At 41.2% G+C, this 24,984-nt stretch overlaps 1 protein-coding gene and 1 pseudogene across 1 annotated transcript; both read right to left on the bottom strand.

Moving 5' to 3' along the window:
- LOC137079201 (cytochrome P450 2C23-like) overlaps positions 1–2,059 on the bottom strand; it is a 28,143-nt pseudogene extending 26,084 nt beyond the window's left edge.
- Positions 2,060–12,153: 10,094 nt separating this feature from the next.
- Positions 12,154–18,339, bottom strand: LOC137078341 (uncharacterized). The gene is made up of 5 exons (XM_067445536.1): positions 17,965–18,339; positions 16,403–16,735; positions 16,191–16,250; positions 14,696–14,788; positions 12,154–14,563 (listed from the first exon to the last, which is right to left on the bottom strand). The coding sequence occupies exons 1-5, from the start codon at positions 18,011–18,013 to the stop codon at positions 14,424–14,426; spliced, it is 675 nt and encodes a 224-aa protein (XP_067301637.1). The 5' UTR covers positions 18,014–18,339; the 3' UTR covers positions 12,154–14,423.
- Positions 18,340–24,984: the final 6,645 nt, after the last annotated feature.

Genomic DNA, 24,984 nt, shown 5'->3' on the forward strand with positions numbered 1-24,984 from the left:
TTTGTATTAAAAACACTTTTCTTTTATTGGTCAGATGAGATATGCTAATTTTTTTGAGAAAGGAATTTTGGGTTTTCATGAGCTGTATGCCAAAATCATCAGTATTAAAACAATAAAAGACCTGAATATATGAAAATGTAATTTTTATCATTACATTATGGAAAATAATGAACTTTATCACAATATGCTAATTTTTTGAGAAATATATATATAAGTGTATTCAGAACAGCGCTGCTAGGATCCTCATGAGGGTGCGCAAACACGACCACATCACCCCCATTCTAAAATCACTCCACTGGCTTCCTGTGTCGTTCAGGATCGAGTACAAGATTTCTCTCCTTACCCACCAGTGCATCCATGGTGATGCTCCCTCCTATCTTAAGGAACTCCTCACCACACAAACAGCCACTCGTAACCTCCGCTCTGTTTCGCTGTATCGCCTTAAAACTCCCACAGCCAATCTCCGTACTATGGGGGATCGGGCCTTCTGCTCGGCAGCCCCCAATCTGTGGAATGCTCTCCCTGACCACCTGCGGACTCCACAGACTATAGATGCTTTTATGCGTGGTCTTAAAACCCACCTTTTTAGCGGAGCTTTTAATTGACTTGTTACTTCATTTTATTTTTCAGTTTTATTTATTTTATTTTATTAATTTACTTATTTATTTATTGTTGTTGATTGTTTTTTAATTCTGTAGCACTTTGAGATTTTGTTTAATAATTTTTGTTTAATATATATATGTATGTATGTATGTATGTATGTATGTATGTATGTATGTATGTATATATATATATATATATATATATATATATATATATATATATATATATATATATATATATATATATATATATATATATATACACACATACATACATACATACATATATATATATATATATATATATATACACACATACATACATACATACATACTTTATCACAATATGCTAATTTTTTGAGAAATATATATATAAGTGTATTCAGAACAGCGCTGCTAGGATCCTCATGAGGGTGCGCAAACACGACCACATCACCCCCATTCTAAAATCACTCCACTGGCTTCCTGTGTCGTTCAGGATCGAGTACAAGATTTCTCTCCTTACCCACCAGTGCATCCATGGTGATGCTCCCTCCTATCTTAAGGAACTCCTCACCACACAAACAGCCACTCGTAACCTCCGCTCTGTTTCGCTGTATCGCCTTAAAACTCCCACAGCCAATCTCCGTACTATGGGGGATCGGGCCTTCTGCTCGGCAGCCCCCAATCTGTGGAATGCTCTCCCTGACCACCTGCGGACTCCACAGACTATAGATGCTTTTATGCGTGGTCTTAAAACCCACCTTTTTAGCGGAGCTTTTAATTGACTTGTTACTTCATTTTATTTTTCAGTTTTATTTATTTTATTTTATTAATTTACTTATTTATTTATTGTTGTTGATTGTTTTTTAATTCTGTAGCACTTTGAGATTTTGTTTAATAATTTTTGTTTAATATATATATGTATGTATGTATGTATGTATGTATGTATGTATGTATGTATGTATGTATGTATATATATATATATATATATATATATATATATATATATATATATATATATATATATATATATATATATATATATACACACATACATACATACATACATATATATATATATATATATATATATACACACATACATACATACATACATACATATATATATATATATATATATATATATATATATATATATATATATATATATATATATATATATATATATATATATATATATATATATATATATATAGCAAACATGTTTCATGTTGACAGTAATTGAAATGTCCAAGTTACTTTGGACATTGAAATACTTTTTCCTGTGTAAAGTTTGAATGTTTTATCCAAACGAGACCTGCTACCTTGTGAGATGAAGGGTTTGTTGGGCTGCTGCAGGTAGGGTGGCAGACGGTAGGGCATGAAGGATGGAGGCAGGGAATACGAAGCAGCACCGCCATGCTCCCAGGATCGAGAGCCCGGACTCACACCCCCAAACTGAGATGGGAAATTAGCATCTGAGATGGGGAGAGAGAACCATGAACAAATGGCTCTGTAATAACAGAGATTAATGTAATCAACACTGAACCTGCACACAGTGCCAAAGCAACCAGTACCTGGTTTAAGGACCATGGTTTCACTGTTCTTAATTGGCCAGAAAACTTGTCTGGCCTTAACCCCATAGAAAATCTATAGGGTATTGTGAAGAGAAAGATGTGATATGACAGACCCAACAATGCAGAAGAGCTGAAGGCCACTATCAGAGCAGCCTGGGCTCTCATAACGCCTCAGCAGAGCCACAGACTGATCGACTCCATGCCATGCCGCATTGCCGCAGTGAAGCATGAAGGCACTGAGCTGTGTAATGTCTGCTGCATAATCCAAGATTATAATGTAATATTCCTCACTAGTCTTCTTGACAGTCATAAGAATTAATTTCTGCAATTCAGCCATAAAAACTGAATTTTTAAAAGCACGGAATGTCACGGAATTTGTCAAAGTTTTTGATTAATAAATACACTTAAATCAAATTGCGATATACACTAGTGTCTATTTAGTGTGTTTAGCTACATCTCAATGTAATTATAATATATGTATTTCATTTATACAGTGAAGAATATGCAGTGTTATTTAATTTTTTTTACTTTATTTCTGTACCTGGAAACTGTTAAACCAACCTCATATGCGTCTTCTTCTGTATTTATGTTGGCCTGCTGAAGGTTAAATGGATCCAGTCTGTGGTTCATTAAATGTTCATTAAAAATGATTTGATAATGCAGCAATAAACTAGTTAGTAGGCTATACGTTCATTTATGTTTTTTTACTTTGCTTTTTTACTTATGCTCTTTTACTTTTTTTTAAAACATGATCAAAACACAATCTATTTTAATGACAAAATGTTGGTATCGTCGATAATTGTTTGTTAAAATCCCTAATTATCTTGTTTAAATGTGTATTTTTTCATTTAGTATTGCCCTTCAGAAGCAACAGAATATACTTACATGTTTCCCGGAAGACAATGTAAAGTACAATTGACCTTGATCTTCACATTCAAATAGTTTTCAATAACACACTACACTGTCTCCACTAACCAACACACACTCAGCATGTGCAATTTATTTTCGGCTTTATAGCACCATTAATAACTCTATATGTGCAAAGTTCATATCAGTCCTCTGTGTGGATGTAGTTTTCATGTTCTGCTCCAGTGAAGCCCTCACAGTAACTCTTATCTAATTGTGCTGGCAGCAGTTGTTTATTATTATTAGAGACACGTGATGTCTCTAGATGAGAAGATGTCCTTCTGAAATATATGACTCATCTGTGAACCTCACCACACTTTCTTACGTATACAAAAAGCACTATTTGCAAGGGGTTAGTATTACCTAGGGAGTGAATTCTGTGATTTAGAAATGACTCCCCCACATCTGAGTTTTGCGTGGCGCTTTCGCAAGGGATAAGCAAAGCCTGTGATTTTACTCGAATTTACTGAGCTCTCCTGGATATGTGAAGACTGTCAAGAGTTATAGATATATAGCTGTATGAAATCATAAACAGGCATCGATATCGTTTTGATTATTTTATAGTAATAAATAAACATAATTTCGTTCGCCCATTTAAACGAGCAGCAGACAGATCCAGCAGAATGAGCACTGAGGATTTGGAAGCTGCTTTTGCCAGTCTCAGTGCCTCAGTTACCGAGAGCAAGGCAGTCTCAGTCGAATGGCCGCTTTTGAAGCCGGATTGGTTGTTGTCTAGGAGGTTGTCCCGTTCAAGAAACATAGAGAGTTGATTGAACACAACTCGCTCAAGGGTCTTTGCAATGAAAGGCAGAAGGGATACCGGTCGGTAGTTTTCTAAAAGTGCTGGATTCAGAGAGGGTTTCTTAAGCAGTGGGGTTACCCGAGCCTGCTTAAATGCTGTGGGAAAGGTGCCCGTGTGAAGAGAAGTGTTGACAATGTGAGTGAGTGCAGGAGTGATTGAAGAAGAAATAGCCTGAAGGAGGTGAGTGGGAATAGGATCAAGTGGACAGGTAGTAGGGTGATTGGAAAGGATGAGTTTAGAAATATCTGCCTCGGAGAGTGGAGAGAAGGATGGAAGCGTGTTCGTGTTAGTTGTTGAGATGTGCGTGTCAGTTAGTGATGAGGAGAACTGTTTGCTAATGAGAGCTGTTTTGTTGGTGAAAAATGATGCAAAGTCATCAGCTGTAAGAGTTGAGGAAGGAGGGGGAGGAGGTGGACAAAGGAGAGAGGAGAATGTTTTAAAGAGTTGGCGAGAGTCAGAGCAATTGTTGATTTTGTTGTGGTAGTATGTTGTTTTAGCAGTGGAGACATTTGTAGAGAAAGAAGAGAGAAGAGACTGATAAAAGGCAAGGTCAGTATTGTTTTTAGATTTATGCCATTTCCTCTCTGCCGCCCTGAGTCCAGAGCGATGTTCACGGAGAACTTCAGACAGCCAGGGGGCAGATGGGGTGGGGCGGGCTGGTCTGGATGAAAGGGGGCAAAAACTGTCTAAGGAGGATGTTAGAGTGGAGCAAAGAGTGTCGGTAGCACTGTTAGTGTCCAGTGCTGAGAACTGAGCAGGTTGAGGGAGTGAAGATGAAACCATAGTGGATAGGCGAGAGGGAGAGAGTGAGCGTAGATTACGCCGAAAGGTAATCTGTGTAGGAGTACGTTTTGTATCAGGAGTCAGTATGAGGTTAAGAGTGATGAGAAAGTGGTCTGAGGTGTGTAATGGAGTAACTAAAGTGTTGTCTGTGGAGCAGTTGCGTGTGTAGACCAGGTCTAATTGGTTACCTGATCTGTGAGTAGCCGTAGTAGATACTAACTTAAGGTCAAATGAAGTCAGTAGAGTGTTGAAGTCTGCAGCTAGGTGTTTATCAAGATGGATGTTGAAGTCGCCAAGCAGAATCAGTGGAGTGCCATCCTCAGGGAAGCTAGAAAGTAACACATCCAACTCCTCCACAAAGTTACCGAGGTGACCTGGAGGACGATAGACCACTACCACATGGATTTTAACAGGGTGAGTAATAGTGATTGAGTGCGATTCAAATGAATTGGCCGGTAGAGACGGTAATGGATCAAATTTCCAATCATTTGAGATAAGCAAACCAGTACCCCCACCCCTCCCAATAGGCCGAGGAGTGTGTGAAAAAGTATAATTGCTTGAGAGGGCTGCAGGAGTGGCAGTGTCCTCTGGTTTGATCCAGGTCTCAGTTAGGGCCATGAGGCTAAGCTGAGAATGAGTCCCAATAGATGAAATAAAGTCTGCTTTGTTTACAGCCGACTGGCAATTCCAGAGACCAATTGGAATAAAGAGTAAAGTAGCAGAGGATGTTAGGATATAGCGCAAATTATTAGGATTACGGCGTCTCGTGCGTACGGAGCGTGATTTACGAGTGCTAGTAGTTATAGTTGAGATTTGAAAGCACATGGTGAAAAGGCCAGATAGGAATTAGAGCCGAACACAAATAATGAAAAGGAAGATGATACTCAAGTGCCTTGCCGGGGTCCTTGCTCGGGAGGAGTTGCACTGGGAAGAGTTGAAGTCTTTACACTCGTCGGTCTTCACACAAGGAGGGCTTCACACTGCCGCTTCCGCTGCCGCGGACTATCACGCTATTTATACTCACTTGAGTATCGTTATTGAAAGCAGCTGGGAACGCCCCCAACAAACTCGCTTCCCAACGTGGCACTGACCAAACAAATGCTAACTCAACAAATGCTAACTCCCACACACACCGAGAGAATATACCAAAACTAATAATACACACCTCAGCACTACACAGACACACTTATCCAACAACACATTAACAAACAATCAAATGAGAAAAGTTACAAACACTTACAGAGTAGTTGTCTATCAGTCAATTGAATTGCTCCTCTCTAGCCAGCATTTTTAAAACACATCTTAAGACACATCTTTTCCGATTGCACCTGACCAATAAAAAATAGCACTTAACTATCCATTTAAATTTGTTTTGCTTGTCCAAAATAAAAAAAATAACAAAATGTTTGTGAACTGTGCTCAATTAACTGAGACTTCTTACAGCTTTTACAGGTTGTTGGCCTTGTTTGTTTAGTTGCTTCTATTGCTCTCCCCTTTTTTGTAAGTTGCTTTGGATAAAAGCGTCTGTTAAATGATTAAATGTAAATGTAAACATTCTGCATTTTCACTTTCTAAAAAAAACCCTAATCCTGTATGATTTACAAGAATTTTGAAAAGTGGGGACATGGCCAATATCCTTATATTTCACCCTCTCCTTTTAATACCTTTGTCAAAGCCATGCCATTAAACACATTTGTGTCCAGCGTTGCTGTCTTCACAATGTCACTGTACTGTTACTGTACACTGAGCTTTAGGAAGACTCCTGACGGAGCTGGAGATCAGTTATGGTAATTGCCGCTTGTTGCCGAAATATGCGCTGTACACGATAGACCAGTCACAACACACTGGGCCGTCTGACCAATCAGAGCACAGTAGACCAATCAGAGCAGGCTCTTGGAAAGGAGGGTGTAAAGAGTTCGTAGATAAGGAAGGAAGAGGACAAGGGGTCGGCTTGGACTGCTGACGTCTCTTTTATTTAATCACTCAAAATCAACAACGTGCACACTTCAGCGTGTGACTTTTCCTTTGCTCAGTTTCGGTTTCGCTTCCGGGACGTTCCACTTCCGGGTTCCGGCAAGCTCAATGTCTCTGTGGGGAACGTCAGCAGTCCGTCTCTCTCTCCCATGCTTCCGATTCTGCCAGCGTTTTAAGCTCTCTCCACACCCATTACTGGAATCAGAAACAGGTGTTATCAATCTGCGTCCAACCCACTCACTTACCGCTCGTCCCGCGGCTCTCTCTCCCGCTGCAGACCTCGCTGAACCACGCCCCCCTTGCCACATACCCCCACCGCCCGACTCAGGCCGGGGAGCCGTCCGGCCTGAAGCCCCCCCCCCCCCCCCCCCATTTCTGGAGGAAGTCGGCCACAGCCATCTGAGCACCCGGCCTGTGGACCACCTTGAATTTAAAAGGCTGTAAAGCTAGATACCAACGGGTGATCCGCGCGTTGGTATCTTTCATGCGGTGGAGCCATTGGAGAGGAGCGTGGTCCGAACAAAGGGTGAACTCCCTCCCCAGGAGGTAGTACCGGAGGGTGAGAACGGCCAACCTGATGGCAAGGCATTCTTTTTCTATGGTGCTGTACTTAGCCTCTCTCTTGGAGAGCTTGCGGCTAATGTACAGCACCGGCCGCTCTCCCCCCTCCACCTCCTGGGTCAGTACTGCGCCCAACCCTCTGTCCGACGCGTCAGTCTGCAACACAAAAGGGAGAGAGAAGTCAGGGGAGTGTAAAAGCGGCCCGCCACACAGAGCAGCCTTAACTTGGGTGAAGGCCTGCTGGCACTGCTCCGTCCACTGGACCGTATCTGGTAGCCCCTTTCTAGTGAGGCCAGTCAGAGGGCTGGTGAGGTCAGAATAATTGGGTATAAACCGCCTATAATATCCCGCCAGCCCTAGGAACTGCCTCACCTCCTTTTTGGTCTTGGGCCTCGGGCAGGTCGCAATTGCTGCGGTCTTGTCAATTTGGGGACGCACCTGTCCATGGCCCAAGTGGAAGCCCAGATACCTTACTTCCACCCGCCCAATTGCACACTTCTTCGGGTTGGCCGTGAGCCCCGCTCCTCTCAGCGACCTCAGGACCGCCCTGACATGCTGCATATGCCGCTGCCAATCGTGACTGTAAATCACGATATCATCCAGATAAGCAGCAGCATATGCGGCATGGGGACGCAAAATCCTGTCCATGAGTCGCTGAAAGGTGGCGGGAGCCCCGAACAACCCGAATGGAAGTGTGACAAATTGGTGCAATCCAAACGGCGTGGTGAAAGCTGTTTTTTCTTTGGACAATGGAGACAAGGGGATCTGCCAATAGCCCTTCGTTAAGTCCAATGTCGAATAAAATCGAGCCGTGCCCAGCCGATCAAGCAACTCGTCAACCCGCGGCTTGTGTTCAGGTAATCTATACGGCCGGCTACGAACTACCACGCCCGGCTCGATCTCGATATGGTGCTGAATCAGGTCAGTACGTCCCGGTAGGGGCGAGAACACGTCGGCAAACTCCGCCTGTAATTTAGATAAATCAGCGAGTTGGTACGGTGAGAGGTGATCTCCACCAGGGGCCAGCGCGACTGATTGTGCTTTGATGCTCGCCTCTGGCCCGAGATCATCCTCTCCCCCGATCACCGTTGCCAACAACACTGATTCCACCTCATTCCATTTTTCACCTCATAATCGAGATCCCCAATTTGTCGTGCGACCTCAAACGGCCCCTGCCACTTTGACATTAACTTGGAGCTTGACGTAGGGAGTAATACAAGCACTTTCTCTCCCGGTGTGAATTTGCGTAGTTTAGTACCCCTGTTATACGACCGGCTCTGGCGGTCCTGGGCTTGCAACAAATTCTCTCTGGATAGCCGCCCCAGTGTGTGGAGTTTTGTTCGCAAGTCCAGCACATACTGAATTTCGTTTTTCGCCAAAGAAGGTCCCTCCTCCCAAGTCTCTCGTAGGACATCCAGCACCCCCCGAGGCTGGCGTCCGTAGAGAAGCTCGAAGGGGGAAAACCCCGTGGAGGCTTGCGGAACCTCCCGCACGGCGAATAAAAGGGGTTCTAACCACTTATCCCAATTTTTGGCGTCTTCCTGTACGAACTTACGGATCATGGATTTAAGTGTGCGATTAAACCGTTCGACCAAGCCGTCCGTTTGTGGGTGATAGACGCTTGTTCGAATGGACTTAATGCCCAATAACCCGTATAGTTCGCTTAATGTACGTGACATAAACGCCGTGCCTTGATCAGTGAGGATCTCTTTCGGAATCCCCACCCGGGAGATTAGTCGAAACAGTGCGTCCGCAACACTCTTCGCTGAGATGTTGCGGAGGGCAACTGCTTCCGGATATCGTGTTGCGTAGTCCACGATAACTAGCGCAAAACGATGGCCGCGTGCGGATCGCTCTAATGGCCCGATGAGGTCCATCGCAATTCTTTCGAAGGGGACCTGCATTAATGGAAGTGGGCGCAACGGCGCTTTTGGGGAGGCCAGTGGATTCACCAACTGACATTCCGGACAAGACGCGCACCACCTGCGCACGTTGTCATGAATGCCTGGCCAAAAAAATCGGGTCATTAAGCGATTCAGTGTGGCCGCCTGTCCCAGGTGGCCCGCCATCGGGTTAGAGTGAGCCACTTGGAAAAGCATTTCCCGGCGGCTCTTTGGTACTAATAACTGGGTTGTATCTACCTTTGTCTGAGTGTCTTGGGTCACTCGATACAACCGGTCTTTTACTATGGCAAAATAGGGATAGGTGACGGGCAAGGCGGGCTGGAGAGACTGGCCGTCGATGGATCGAACCTGTTGGAAGGCGTGCTTAAGGGTCTCATCCTGTGACTGCTCCAGAGGAAAGTCATCGCGGTCCGAGAGAATCAGTTTCTCGATCCCGCTCAGTTCCTCTGGAGCCGTCTCCAGTGGTCCCGGTTCAGTCTCCCCAACCTGTACTCGCGCCGCCCCATCCGAGCCTTCTTCCCCCAAGCGGCATCCGCACATAACGACCCCAATAAAGCCGAAAAGGCGGGCCAATTTGTCCCCAAAATTAGCGGATGCCGGAGGTGAGGACTAACCGCCACCTTTACGCTATGCTTTTCTCCCCTAAACTGAATCGTGATTGGGACGACCGGATACTCCACCACATCCCCGTGCACACACCGCACCTTAACCACGCGGCTTGTATCCAATGCCCCCGGCTGCATCAGGCTTTGATGGATAGAGGTTTGGTTACATCCTGAATCCACCAAGGCCTGATATGTACCCCCCTTGATACTCACGGGTATTTGGTACTCTCCTGCCTGATCGGGGGTGGCCTGCGGGACGTCCGGAACCCGGATCATTGTCCCGACGTCCATCATGGGACATCGGTCCACAAAATGATCCGGGTCCCCGCAACGCCAACAGGCCAGCCCAGGCCTACCTGCCGCCCCAGTGGCGGGGAGTGGGTTGGACAATGGGCGTGGAGAGAGGGAGGAACCGGAAGCATGATTCCCTCCCTCCCCTATCAGCCCCGCCCCCCTGGGCGGGGCCCTCGAATTCCCGAACTGCCCCGGGCCCATCCCGCCCCGGCCTCGGGGGGGAATACGAGGGGGGCCCGGTGGGCGGGACCTAGGGAGAGGGACAGGGAGAGAGAGAGAGACGTAGATGTTAGAGGGGGTTCGCCGACCCCAGGGCACGCCACCATGTGGTCCTCCGCCAGGTTGATGGCCGTCTCCAGCGACGTGGGCCGGTGGCACTGGACCCACTCGGCGGTTCGCTTGGGGAGCCGAGTGATGAACTGCTCCAGCACCACCCGATCGATAACATGGTCCACGTCGCTTCCGCCGACCAATAGCCACTTGCGGCAGGAGTCCCGGAGCTGCTGGGCCATTGCGAAGGGCCGGCCGGCCTCGCCCCAGTCCGGGGAACGGAAACGTTGACGATGTTGTTCGGGCGACCGGCCGACCCGCTGGATAATGGCCCTCTTCAGATCTTCATAGACCAGGAGGTTCGCCACCGGTAGTTGTTGGGCGGCCGCCTGGGCTTCTCCAGATAGAAGGGGGATGAGGCGCACCGGCCACTGTGTACGGGGCCACCCGCAGGCCTCCGCCGTTCATTGGAATAGATCCAGGAAGGCCTCGGGATCGTCCTGTGGCCCCATCTTGTACATTGGCACGTGAACCGGTGCGCCGGTCTTCCCGGCGGCCTCAGCGCGAGCCTCCCGGTCGAGCCAGCTCCGGAACCTCTCGCGGTCCTCCTGCTGGCCTTGGACGATCGCTGCGAATCTTCGTTCTTGATCCGTCCTAAGGTCCAGCAGGGCCTGATGTTGCTTGCGGATGTTGGTCCGCGAGGGATGAGATGATCTCCACAAGTGGGGTGGAGGACGGTGTTTGCATGGCGGCGGCTTGGTCCTGCTTCCTTCCCGGGTTTCGGCACCAGTGTAAAGAGTTCGTAGATAAGGAAGGAAGAGGACAAGGGGTCGGCTTGGACTGCTGACGTCTCTTTTATTTAATCACTCAAAATCAACAACGTGCACACTTCAGCGTGTGACTTTTCCTTTGCTCAGTTACGGTTTCGCTTCCGGGTCGTTCCACTTCCGGGTTCCGGCAAGCTCAATGTCTCTGTGGGGAACGTCAGCAGTCCGTCTCTCTCTCCCATGCTTCCGATTCTGCCAGCCTTTTAAGCTCTCTCCACACCCATTACTGGAATCAGAAACAGGTGTTATCAGTCTGCGTCCAACCCACTCACTTACCGCTCGTCCCGCGGCTCTCTCTCCCGCTGCAGACCTCGCTGAACCACGCCCCCCTTGCCACAGAGGGATTTAGAGACTGATTCATCAGTTGAGTCGTTTGAGAATCACCGAACACTGTGGTGATGTGCAATGTATATTATGAGAAAATGAAACTATTTGTTGCATGTAAACCTGTTGTTGGAGACCTCCAAAACTAAATTACATCATAATAGAGGCACTTTATCTATGCACAAAGAATTTAATCAAAATCAGTCCACTCACCAATCACACTTAGAAGAACTTTAATGAAAGATTTAATGAATTAATTTTAATTTTGTAATAATAAACAAATGAGGGAAAATATTCCTGAATAGGCATTCACTGGAGTAAAAAGTTTGACAACTATAAATATATTTTATTTAAATAAAAACAAACCACACACTTATCACAAGAATACCCTGTCTTATTGGTGCAGTATAATAATTTAATATGTAACTTCAAAAGCTCCACATGTAGTGCTCAAATTGTTTATGGTGTGCAGTTACATCCATCATCCAGGTGATGGCAGACTGTTGTTTGTTTTGTGGCGAACTGCACTTACATCTATTCTTAGCAAGGTTACATTATGTAGGTTTGCATTAGGTAATTGTGGTATTGTTTTACAGAACTCTGTTTCCGGTTTTCAGAGAACAGAAACTGCACTGGATGTAGAACTTCACACTCAGCTTTAAGTGAAAGGTTCCACATCCTGTCTCATCAAGGCACACAATCTTAAGATGGACAATTGTTATTTTGAGAAGGACCTGTATTCAAATAGATAATTTTTTTGTTTGTCATGTTAGTGTTTCTACACACTATCATCCAAATTAAATTCAGTCGCATTTAAATCCATGCACTTGTTACAACCATATGGGCCTTATGATCAAAATCTTGTCTCAACATTTTATTATTTTTAATTCTCTTTACATTGTTTTCTTTTTCTTATGCATTTTTAATCCCTATTTTAAATCATTTCTATGTAAAGCACTTTGAATTGCCATTGTGTATGAAATGTGCTATATAAATAAACTTGCCTTGCCTTACATTCATTTGGATACATTTGAAAATAGCATTTTCATTTAAAAAAACGCTTTTATTAGCAAAATATCCCACCACTTCCTGTTGAGTCCAGGTCACACTCAAAATTGTATGGTCTAAAACACAATTGTCATCATGTTTTGCCACAGGACAGCAATTGCGATCTTAAACACTATGAAAGTAAATAGCAGGCACAATTTACAGCTCATTCAGTCCAACTGAAGGTTAAGGATTATTTGTAGCACAACCATATCGTTTGAAATTCTTTATTTTAGTCTTTTAGAATGGAAGTTCCCCAAACCTGAAGTGCCTCCCATAATCAAACCACAGTAGGTTCTTCAGGAAAAAGATCAAGTCACCTACATTTATACAGCACTTTTTACAATATTGATTGTTTTAAAGCAGCTTTAAAGTGATGATAGGAAACAAATGGAAGAGAGATTGTTTTGACTCTACATCAGCTTTAGAATAAAGTTATTGTCCAGCTAAAGTAAGTTTTCATTTCTGTTGTAAAAAGTCATTAGTTATTCACTTACACGACACCATTTTCAACTAAAATAGAAACCTTCTAATGCGTTCTGGCCGCTCATCTGCACGGCAACAGCGCATTTTCACAGTCCACACTACAATGCAAAAACTGCATTTTCAAAAAGCTCCGTCTTCATAAAAACACTGTCTTAGTGTTGACAGAAGGCCCAAACGTATAGAGGAAAATTATGCGTTTTCAAGATTTTACAGATCTGTGTGAATGGGGATCATTAGGATAATGGGACATCTGTGCTAAAACAAACAAAAACAAACAAACAAACAAAACAAAAACAAAAACAAAGGGAAAACTTTTGGGAAAGTGTTGATGTAAAACGTACCCTTACTGATGACAAAGCCTCTCTCTCTCTCTCTCTCTCTCTCTCTCTCTCTCTCTCTCTCTCTCTCTCTCTCTCTCTCTCTCTCTCTCTAGAAATTCAATTACAGAGTTTGAAACTTTACAAGTGAAAGACATTTCATTTCATTTCCTTTTTTTCTTTGTTTTGTTTGTTGGAACAACTCATTTAAACCAAAGATGATATTAATCTTGAATGCATACATTATCATGTCCACATTATCATTTGAAGTACAAACAAAATATTCCCGTAAAGTTGTTCAGAGTCTAAATTCTGGTTGGTTGAACTACATTTGAAGTTAAATAGCGGATATGCCACTACATATCAGTTGATTTCATGTGCCAAGTTGCAATAATGTTGCTGAGCAACCATAAGCTTTGGTCAGCAACAAAGCTGCCCGAGTGCCTGAATGTTAGCCATTACACAGTGGATCTCTAATAATTTGTTGTGATATGACCCTTTGAAAGTCACATTATCCTGTATTTTTGTAGTATTATGTTTTTATTAATATTTTAAGTATTTTTTTAAAACAATGAAATATTTAAATGACCAAGTACTTTTACACTCTACAATTTCATATCAAGAGAGGACTGCCTTGAAATTGGTGCTGCTTTATACAAAATTAGCCATTTTTTTCTACCAAAGCATTAAAATATTTAATGCATTTTAATGTATTGTATTGCATTCATTTTGTTTTTTGAAGCTTATTATTTAATAAATGTGAAAATATATTTTAGTGCATTTGTCAAATAACTGTTTATTAAATGAACGGGCACATCATTTTAAACATTTGTATTTTTGTACTCTGGTGAGAGTGGGGAGACGTGCGCTGTAATTTTTCTTCAAAATGTCATGTTAATTCAGTATTTCTGAGGTATTCAACAATTTCTGAAACCATTTCTACACCACTTGTTTGTTTTCAATGCATAATAAACAATGTTTTCTTTATTTGTACTTGCAGTATGCATTTTATATATGTCAGACTGGAAGAAACAGAAATATTATGATGATTAATATTATAATGATGTATTTTGTGCATAAAGAAGATCTTCGTAGAAGTGACTCTAAGAATATGCATAGCTTAAAATAAGACCATGTGATTTCCCATAGATTTGTATCATCATCACACAGATGATTGAGCTCCTCTTCGAGCTTTGCAGCATCTTATGTGCTCAACCAGAATCACGACAGTGGCAATGCTCAGCAGACCAGACAGAACCAGCCGGATCAGAGCCTCGCCCTCACCGCAACTCTCCACAGAGTCTGAAGAGTCAAGAGAGACGGATACAGGCAGGGTGATGATATTCATAATTTTAGTCCAAACAAGTAGATTTGTCTTTGTGGAAACCCAGACAAACATCATTGTGGCAGAAAGAGGCAAAACGTTGATTGTACCTTGATTATTAGGGCCGAACTCTCTTGTTTGTGGATGGCTGGTGCTATTTCTCGCTTCTGTTCCCTGTGGTGTTCCTTGTGGTGTACCTGGTGCTGGACAGTTATACTTGGTAAGGTTCATTTATTTGAGTGTTTTAAAAGTAAAGGCAGTTTGCAGTCTGACTAGGGTTGCCAATCGTCCCATATTTAAGGCATCAATGAAGCATTACGTATAAAAGCCATACGGAACATAGACCATACACAGTCTGTCCCGTATTTTCAGGCATATGCTCTGATTCAACTCATCAGCTCATTAGTAGAGACTGCAAGAACTAAACTGTGTGTGTCTGATAAGGGAGACAAATGTGCAGGGCTGGGGTGTCTCCAGCAGGCTTGAAAATTACTAGAATCTAATGAATGAGTACCAGTATCTAAAAATAAGAAGTTGTATTTAATGAATAACTATAGTATCTTCTAAAAATGTTTTAGTATGTATAGAATAAGCACTAGTAGACCTAACTAAAGAATAAGTACTAGTACTTAATAGAATAGATACTAGAATCTAAAAATAAGTACAAGTAGCATGGAAATATGTACTAGTATGTTTTAAGTTTAAATGTTAAATGATTAAATGTTAAAACGGCTTGCCATAGTCACCTCGTCCTAACCTTGATGGGAGCTTTCGAAACACTGCTTCATGAAGCTTCAAAGCAGATCTTTTGTTTCAAATTAGTGATTCGGTGCTTGTATCAAACTCCAGAGTCATGCCATTTCAGCAAACAAGGGTTCATTACTTCACATTTGTTTCGAAGCACTTTAAAATTCTGAGAGTTTGCCAAAAGATGGTGTGAATGTGATGAACCCATAAATGAGTGTCGGGTTAGTTTTATAATGTAGGTAATTTTTATTTTTTAATAATTTGATCAATTAATTGAATACTTAAAAAACAAACTGACACTTAATTGCCCCTAATTGATCAAGTTTACCAAGCTCTGCCTAATAACATACAAACCAATCACTACAAATTAGGCTAATAAAACACATTTGACAGAGTCTTAATATTTAATTTTTTTATGCTAATTATTTGTAGATTAAATGTAATAAAAACTAATTCATTAAACATTTGTCAGTTGTGTTGCATTAACACAATTTTGACCATCAGGTGCTGCCAGTTTTGAAACAGTAAATCATTTTATGAAGCAATTGATTCAGAGCTTCGAAAAGCTTAGTTTTCCCATCACTAGTCCTAACCAGGTGCAATATGTCAAGTATGCATGATATAATTTCTCTATTCCCACTGAGAGCCAGACACATCACAATATTAAATGTTTAATGTTGAAATAATCAGAAAAATACCTTTATTGAAGTCATTTTTTAAATTGTACTTATTTAAATGTCCCTGGCATTATTGTGATTCATCAGTGCAGGATGTTAAAAAAAAACACATTCTTGGTGCCCTGAACTACTCCTGATGACAATTTCAGATGATATTTGTATGTTCAATATAAAGACGCACCTGTTGATCGGTGCACAGTAACTGCTGAGCTGCTCCTGGTGGCCGGTTCAGAGACAGGTGCTTTAGGACGAGAGGAAATATGTACATCATCAGTTTAACAGAGAAACATATCATGAGGCCATTTGAGATCCTGTCAGTAATTATCGTGAATCTTATTGCTTTGGTCACATATTAGTAGTTACTTTTCCATACTGACTGCAGCTGCAACTTACCATAGACATCCACTTTGTATTTCTGCACTGTGACCTTTTTATTGACAATGATTACTGCTTTATACAGTCCTGATTCATCCGTCCTGATGGCTGTGATGGTTAAAATGCCTGTTTCTCGGTCTAGCTGCACTCTGCCTGTGAGTCTCTTGTCATAATGAGTGTAAACTTTCCCTTGATACATCTGTGCCACACGCGTGCTTTGAGTGCCACTTTCAAACGTCCACAGTATCTGAACGTCTCCACTTAGATCCCGAAGTCCTGGATCCAGATTGAGGAAACCTCCTTCCTTCACTACAACTTCCTTCGTTTCAACGTCATCAACCTCTCCACCCACTGAAACAATACAAAAACAGGTTAAATATACAGGCCTAGGAGGGCTACCAACCTGCAGATTTCAGTTCCAAACCTGCTCCAACACACCTGTCTGTAATTATCAAGCAGCCCTGAACACCATGATTAGCTGGTTCAGGTGTGTTTGATTCAGGGTGGTAGCCCTCCAGGACCAGGGTTGGACACCCCTGACCTAGAATGAGCCCTGTTACTTCCAACAAATGGCCAGGCTACTATACAAGAAAAGTCTTGATAATTTGAATGTCAAATATAAAGCAATATCAAAACAATAACTGTGTTTAACTTTCATTTACATGTATGCGTTTAGCAGATGCTGTTAGTCAAAAATAAAAGCAACTCATTTATAATATACAATGCCAGGTTTATTTGACAACTAGAAAGTGAGCTAGAGAAGATGAGAAATGCAGAGAAAGTTGTTCTTTTGGTGACTGCGTCAGTGCATTGGTTTAAGAGTGTAAAATACAATAAGATATTTATCAGAGAGGCTTAAGATCTAATGAAAATTTTAAACAAAAATTGAACAAACTATACAATGTGTAATGCTGTGAGTGAGAAATATAAAAAAAAATAATAATTTTGTAACTCATGCATAATATACATATCTCGTATAACCCCGGCACTAAACAGCAAGTTTAAAGAACTGTGAATGATTGCATTACTCGTCAGATGGCTAGTGGGCAGTTCTTGGTTAGAATAAACAGAATTTTGGAACGGAACTTATGACAGTATATTCGTAGACTCACTGATTTTCCCAGAAAGGAAGATCACAATACATATTTCTTGCAGCACTAGCAGGTGGAGTCTGTGGTTTGACTGAAAGCGGTAAGAAGAGTAGAAAAGGAAGTAGGTAATTTTGAGAGTTTAGACAATGATGGTTGGAAGTCACCTGCACCAGAAAGTGTTTCTTTTAAATGGTGTTCTTTAAAATTCACATGACACATGAAATATTAATATAAATCTGGCATCCTAAGTTTTTTGTTAATATCAGCTAAGCTCAGTGTCATAGTCAGATATTTGTTCGCTTGTGCCCATATGAGATGAACCACAACTTAAGTTTTATTCAACATTTAATGTGAGAATTGTGTGGAGACTATGTATGTTGGTATATTGGAAACTATTCACAACATACACCATTATGTTCCAGTAACTTACTAGATGAGAGAATACGTCAACAATTTAGAACATCATTATGAAAAAAAAAAGTCACGTACCCTGCACACTGATGAAAACCAAGACAAGAGCCCGAATACTGATGGACATTTTTAAGGAGTATCAAATATTTAAAGCTGGAACTGGAGCTCAACTGAGCAGCATTAACTTCAGTCATGAGATGGTATGGGTGTTCATCTGAAACCTTACTTCCAAAAGCCTGTCCCAGTATCATATAACATACGATTTTGCAGAAAATGGTCATCAAGCGACCCTTGCCATGACAGATGGAAATTAAGAGTAACAATTAATTAGTCCTGATGTCTGTGGTTGTTAAAATGTCCATTTCTTGGTCCAAGTGATTTTCTCGTCATAATGAGAGTAAATATTCCCTTAATGCATCTGTGCGACACGAGTACTCTGTCTGCCACTTTCATCTGAACCTCCAGGTCAGCGACTGCAGAATACAAATGAAGGAAACCTTTTACTTTCACTTTAACTCTTTCAATGCCATCATCTTCTCCACCCACTGAAACATGTTACATATGCAGGTAAACTAACACTGGTTATAGCCAGTTATCTCCAGTGTTGGGGAAAGTTACTTTGAAAAGTAATGCATTAGTTAAGCACCCCAACATGGGTCCTTTCTGGTCCCTTCCATTGTGCAGAGGGCACTCAGGGGAAGCTCACAAAACCTCAGCTCTCCCATGCCTCTGGCATCGATAAACCAAATTGTTTCCCCCATATGCATCAAAACAATGGCAGGAAACTGAGGTTATGTTAGTAGCTGGACGTTTTCTCTTGCTCAATAAAGTTGTATTTAATTGCAGTATTTGGTTACACTTTATTTTAAGGTGTCATTATAATAGTGTTACTTGGACTGAGTAATTAATTAACAGCATGTACTTACAATAGAGTTAGGGTTTGGTTGAGGGTAAGTTGCATGTAATTATGTATTTGTTACTGTTATTACTATGGTAACATGTAACCAGGTGGAATGGTAACCAGGACACTTTAAAATAAAGCGTTTCCCGGTCTTTGTTTCCCTTGGATTTGCTTCTCAGTTTCAAGCAATTTTAAGATTTCATTCCATGTTTTATAGGCAACCTTGGTCATGCTAATTCAGATAATCTTGAAATCCATTGTAACATCTATGAAGAAACACAATGTCTGCTAGAGAGATCGTTTTTCAGGTGTTATTAACAAGAACAAATACATGAAACCATCACGAGCATCACGAGACGAGAGTCAGCGTTAAACTACCTCATGTCTCAAAGCACATAACATTACAATATCCTGTTGAAAAAAACGGCATATGCTGGTAAGGTATGTTTTAAAGCATGGCAGAAGGTTTGAGCTGGTCAAGTGCTGGTCATCTTAGGACAAGCTCAAACCAGATGCCATGCTTCAAAACACATCTAACCTAAAAGAAGGAAGTAAAAGAACGCAATTAAGCTATTGATACCGTGCTGGTGGTTTGGGCTAATGTTAGCAGGTTTTTCAAAACCAGATGGCAGTTATACATAGAATAAACCTATATTAATATAAAACATTGGGAAATATCATGCTCCATTGGAAGATAACTACAGCGTAATGATGTAAAAGATTTATAAAGTTATCGGTACTGTCGTAGAAGTGATCTGTATGATCATCAGTGGTGGAGGAAGTGCTGAATCTCAGTACTTAAGTAAAAGTACAAGTAACCAGAAATATATTTACTTTAGTAAAAGTAGAAGTACTACAACGACAACCCTACTTAAGTAAATAGTAAAAAGTACCTGATTTTAAATGTACTTTAAGTATTAAAAGTAAAAGTACTTGCATAAAAATGTATTCTCTTAATGTCTAATTCTAATAATTAAAAAGAAGAAAACAGTATGAGCGGTGGCATTTTAATTTAGTTAGTTTTGGGTTAATATAAGTGTATAACCATCTGTTGCCTAGTTTACACTCTGACTTACAATTCTGCTTGACTGCAAAGTTAAATGTCATTTTTCTGAAGCAACATTCTCATCAGCTTTGATGTATTTAAATCTTCATATTTATGATATTTTTACCTTTTATAAAGGACATTTTCCCCTAATCTTATTAAATACAGGCTTTGCTTCAGCTTTCCCTTTATATTCTTAAATTTGATTATTAAATTAAATTAGAATAAGATTCAATAGGGTTGTTACCAATCAAATTAAATAATTAACACTGAAAAATTACAACTGCACTAAATAATGCTATGAGATAGTTTTTACTAAAGAAAGTTAACTAAACCACCAGTAGATGGCGGCAGGTGAATCCTTATGAGAGAGTCATTGAGTCGATTCGTTCAAACGGCTGATTCGTTCATAAATGAGGCAGTCGTTTATGAATAGGGCATTGAATCTTTGATTCAGTAACGCACTGTTGCTGTGCAATACGTTATGGTTCGGATGTGGAAATATTTTCGCTGCTGAAATAGAACAAAAGCAATAAAGCAATCAGTAAGTGACTTAATGTTAATTAATTGTTTATGGAACTGTCAAATGAAATCAGTGTCACATTTTCTGTCGTGATGGTATTCAGGAAAACACTCGTTGGTTGTGTAATGTGATGTTTTTTTAACTGTTATAAAATATAAAAACTAAACATTTTGAATTTTTAATGCAGTGTTACTGAGTTTCTTTGTGTGAGCGGGGCTGATTTGTTTCCATTTCTCCTCGAGGCTGCGCGAGCCTCAACAGCGCAACCGTCGTCAATTCATTAACGTTAGCCTATAACGTACATTATATATTATTATCCGGGCAAGCCTTAATCTCGAGCCCTGAAACTGATCAGAAAATGTAACGAAAATGTAACGAAACGTTACAAAGAAATGTAGTGGAGTAGAAAGTATAATAATTTCTGCAAAATGTAACGAAGTAAAAGTAAAAAGTATGCACTATTTATTCTACTTAAGTAAAGTACAGATACTTGAAAAATGTACTTTAGTAAAGTAACAAAGTATTTGTACTTCGTTACATTCCACCACTGATGATCAGACAAAACATAATTTAAGTAATCAAGATCAATGAGATGAGTGGAGAGTATTTTAGAGAGAACACCCACAGAATATGACACATAACCTACAGGCACGTATGAGGCATCATCTAGGCTGGGGCTTAAATAAAACACATGCATACATAACGTTAGTCTCACATATGTATACTACTGAACGCTCAAACAAATACATATGAAATGCGCACCTACAGTCACTCACTCAGGCACACACAAACACACGTTTGTTTGTTTTTGTGAAATGTGGGGACATATTATAGGTGTAATGGTTTTTATACCGTACAACGCGCATTTTCTATCCCCCTACACTGCCCCTAAACCTACCCATCACAGGAAACATTCTGCATTTTTACTTTCTCAAAACAAACTCATCCTGTATGATTTATAAGGCTTTTGTGGGGACATGGGTAATATCCTCATATTTCACCCTCTCCTTGCAATACCTGTCATACTCATGTCATTATACACACTTGTGTCCTGATATTTCACAAAAACATGCCCCCACACACTCCTCTCTCTCTCACGCACGCACACACGTGCACGCACACACACACACACACACACACACACACACACACACACACACACACACACACACACACACACTCAGGAACCGGAGTGTAAAACGTCCCTCTGTTTATGGCCACGCCCACTGATGTAGTAACTCCTATTAGTAACCTGCAGAGACCTATACAAGAGGGAAAGCACAACCACTGCAACTGCTATTTTGTCTCTTGCTGTGGATGGGATCTGGAGTTTTACACTGTGAAGGTAATAAAACATATACAGCATACCAATGGAACACTATATATATATATAGTGTTCCATTGGTATACTTCTTTTAAACTAAAAAAAGGAAGTATATACTTTTAATTTACTTTTTCTCAAATTTGTAAATAAAAAAAATTAAAATAAGCTGAGCAAAAATAAACCTATTACTTGTAACAAGCAAGTATTTTATTTTATTTTTTAAACTTTGATCCAACTTATTTTTTCAGTGTAGGGCTTAAATAAAACTTAATACACGCATGCATATATACAAAGTTGTATATTCTTTTGGTTTACTGTAGTAAGGATAGTTTGTGCTTTGATATTCAAATTTCGTTTGGCTATGTGTGCTGTCGTGGACATGCAAATAATAACCAATGTTCTTTCGGCTGATCCCTTCAGGGGTCGCCACAGCGAATCATCTGCCTCCATCTTTTCCTATCCTCTGCATCCTCTTCTCTCAGACCGACTACCTTCATGTCTTTCTTCACTACATTCATAAACCTCCTCTTTGGTCTTCCTCTTGACCTCCTGCTTGGCAGCTCTAACCTCAGCATCCTTTTACCAATATATTCACTCTCCCTCCTCTGAACATGTCCAAACCTGACATGCAAATAATATCAGATGTCATTCTTCATGATTTGTGAATTGGGGTGGCGCTGTTCCTTGGTCCGAAATCAGTGTTTTTTTCATAGTGACTTAATTTTACAATGCGTATAGCTACAAAAGTTGCACACTTAGAAGACTGAAACCAGTGTCATCTCGAGCTGCTGGATTTGTGAATGATTTCACATCAAAGCATTTGTCCATAAACCCCTTTGGTAAGTCTGCCAGTCAGGAATGTGAAAAATAGTTGTGTTTTCTCGGGAAACTCCTCCCCCTGGGAATACACACTTTGCAAGGGAAAGCCCAACTCCTGCAGTCCTCATTTTGTCTCTTGCTGTGGATGGGATCTGGAGTTTTAGACTATGAAAGTAATTAAAATGTAAGGAATGTTTTATGTATATGAAACACCAAAATATTTTCATGGATATTGTTCAGTAGTCTGTCAATTTTACTATTGAAAAAGCCAGGACATATGTGTGTGTTTCTGTAAAAGTAACATATAATATGGTTGCTGTTTAGATATCTGGTGTTTCTCCTGTCAAGACGACACACCTTATTCTTTTTTTGAATGCTGTTTGGTAGTAAGGTGAGTATGGTTCAATTCTTTTAACTTTTATATTAAGTGGTTGCATTCACATTCAAATTGCATTGTATGTCTCTGATGATTGCTTTGAATTATATGCAGCATCGTTTGGTGAGCATAGCACAAAAGTCATTATGTTAATTGTTTTAAAACTGATGAATAATGTTGATATTTTCCAAGTGCACTCATTGACATTCACTTTACGGTCGATCTTAAGGCTCTATAGTGGTATTTATGAAAATGTTGTAATATGTGGGTTAGGGTTAGTTGGTCTGTTTAAATCACATTCTTGCTACTTTTAAAATCCCTGTGTGATGATGTTGCAAATGCTAAAACAAATTTAAGCCTTCTCAAACACCAGGATGCCCTTTGACAGACACGGGGACATTAGGATTGTCATTAAAGGCCAGATAATCTTAGTTATTTGGTTAACTTGCATTAGTTACTGTGAAATTCATCAAACCACCTGAACTGAAGTATAGCTATCTTTTAGGAATAAAATAGTTAAGGATTAGTTCACTTAGAAAAAAAAAACTTGAAAACTTCCTGATATTTTATTATATATTATATATCTCCGTATATATTTTATTGCCATCCAAGATGTTCATATCTGTCTTTCTTCAGTGGGAAGAAATTAAGTTTTTTGAGGAAAACATTTCAGGATTTTTCTCCATAAAATGGACTTCAATGGCAACCAAAATGTTAAGGTCCAAATTAATGAAGTTTCAAAGGAAGGGCTTCAGAGGCTCTGCACGATCCCAGACGAAGGGTCTTATCTAGACAAACTATTGGTCATTTTCTAAAAAAAATAGAAAATTGTATATACTTTTTAACCACAATTGTTTGTCTTGTGTTGGTCTACGACACACCAGGCATTACGTATTCAAGTTGGAAAGATTGTTTACATTATTTACAAAACAAACGTGCAAAGCATAGATATGTATGGTGCGAAAACTATGCATATTTTCGCACACGTCCAGCGTGACCTTTCCAGTGCGATTACGTAATGCCTGGTGTGTCGCAGACCATCAGCTGTGGTTAAAAAGTAATTTTAATTTTTTCCCCCTGAAATTGACAGATAGTTTCACTATATAAGAGCCTATTTCTCATCTGGGATTGTGCAAAGCTCTTTGAAACGGCATTGATTTAGACCTTTGAAATACATTATATGGAGAAAAATCATAAAATGTTTTCAACAAAAAAACGTAACATTCTTTTCGACTGAAGAAAGCAAGACATGAACATCTTGGATGACATTGGAGTGAGTAAATTAGTAAATTTTCGTTTTGAAGGAAGTTTCGGTATATAAGGAAGTAGCTGGCATTATCGCATTATGTTTCTGCTTTGGAGTCAAGGGTTACATACCTCTGCACTCCAAAAGCCTTCTGAGTTATCTGTCAGTTCTTCGAGACGACAAGACCTTCCAGTCGGTGTTGGTGTCAACAGCGATTGCATACTTCCTGCCTCCTGATCTGACGATCTGGTATCCAGTTGGTGTGTGGTCCCTGGGCGCTTCGGCATCGACTGCGAGGTTATCCTCTCACAAAGAGAGCTCACACGTGGCACATCCTTTTCAGGATGTCTCGCCCGTGTGCTTCTGGGTGCGGCTGGTCTCTGCCGCCTTCTGATGGGCAAAATCACTGCCTGATGTTTTTGGGCTTTCAGCACGCTCAGGCAGCACTTGTGGATGAGTTGTGTTCCCACTGCAGAAATATGGCCATCTCTGTGTTGCGATTGAGACTCAATGAGCTCCATGCAGGAGTGAGAGTCCCCTCTGTCACACCCCGATCTGGCATCTCTACATAAGGCGTCACTTCGGCTGGTGGCCAGGGTGACCTTAGTGTGATGGTGTGGAATACAGCTCCGACGATCATGCCTCGGCCCACGCCCCGCTCTAGTGCACCGGTACTCGCGAGCATTGTGATGGAGCCCTTCGGCTTCGGCTGCCCCGCGGGTTTCGTTTGGCGCTCTAGAGGACGACGAGATGTCGGCCGCTGCATCGCAAGGTGGGCTAGAGTCCTCCAAGGATGATAATTCGGCTGTGCTGCCGCCCTCGGGTGTGCCAGCATTGCCCGAGTCGGACCCGGAGCTGACAGCC

This window comes from Pseudorasbora parva, chromosome 6 (genome assembly GCF_024679245.1).
Source record: "Pseudorasbora parva isolate DD20220531a chromosome 6, ASM2467924v1, whole genome shotgun sequence".
Classification (NCBI taxonomy): domain Eukaryota; kingdom Metazoa; phylum Chordata; class Actinopteri; order Cypriniformes; family Gobionidae; genus Pseudorasbora; species Pseudorasbora parva.

What these genes read in the sequence shown, in the direction of transcription:
- LOC137078341 (XM_067445536.1), bottom strand. Translation starts at nt 18,013, where the DNA reads ATGTCCATCAGTATTCGGGCTCTTGTCTTGGTTTTCATCAGTGTGCAG. An exon ending in TACTGTGCACCGATCAACAG is followed by an intron (nt 14,789 to 16,190) that starts GTGCGTCTTTAT and finishes ATAACTGTCCAG; the next exon opens with CACCAGGTACACCACAAGGA. An exon ending in GTTCGGCCCTAATAATCAAG is followed by an intron (nt 14,564 to 14,695) that starts GTACAATCAACG and finishes TTGACTCTTCAG; the next exon opens with ACTCTGTGGAGAGTTGCGGT.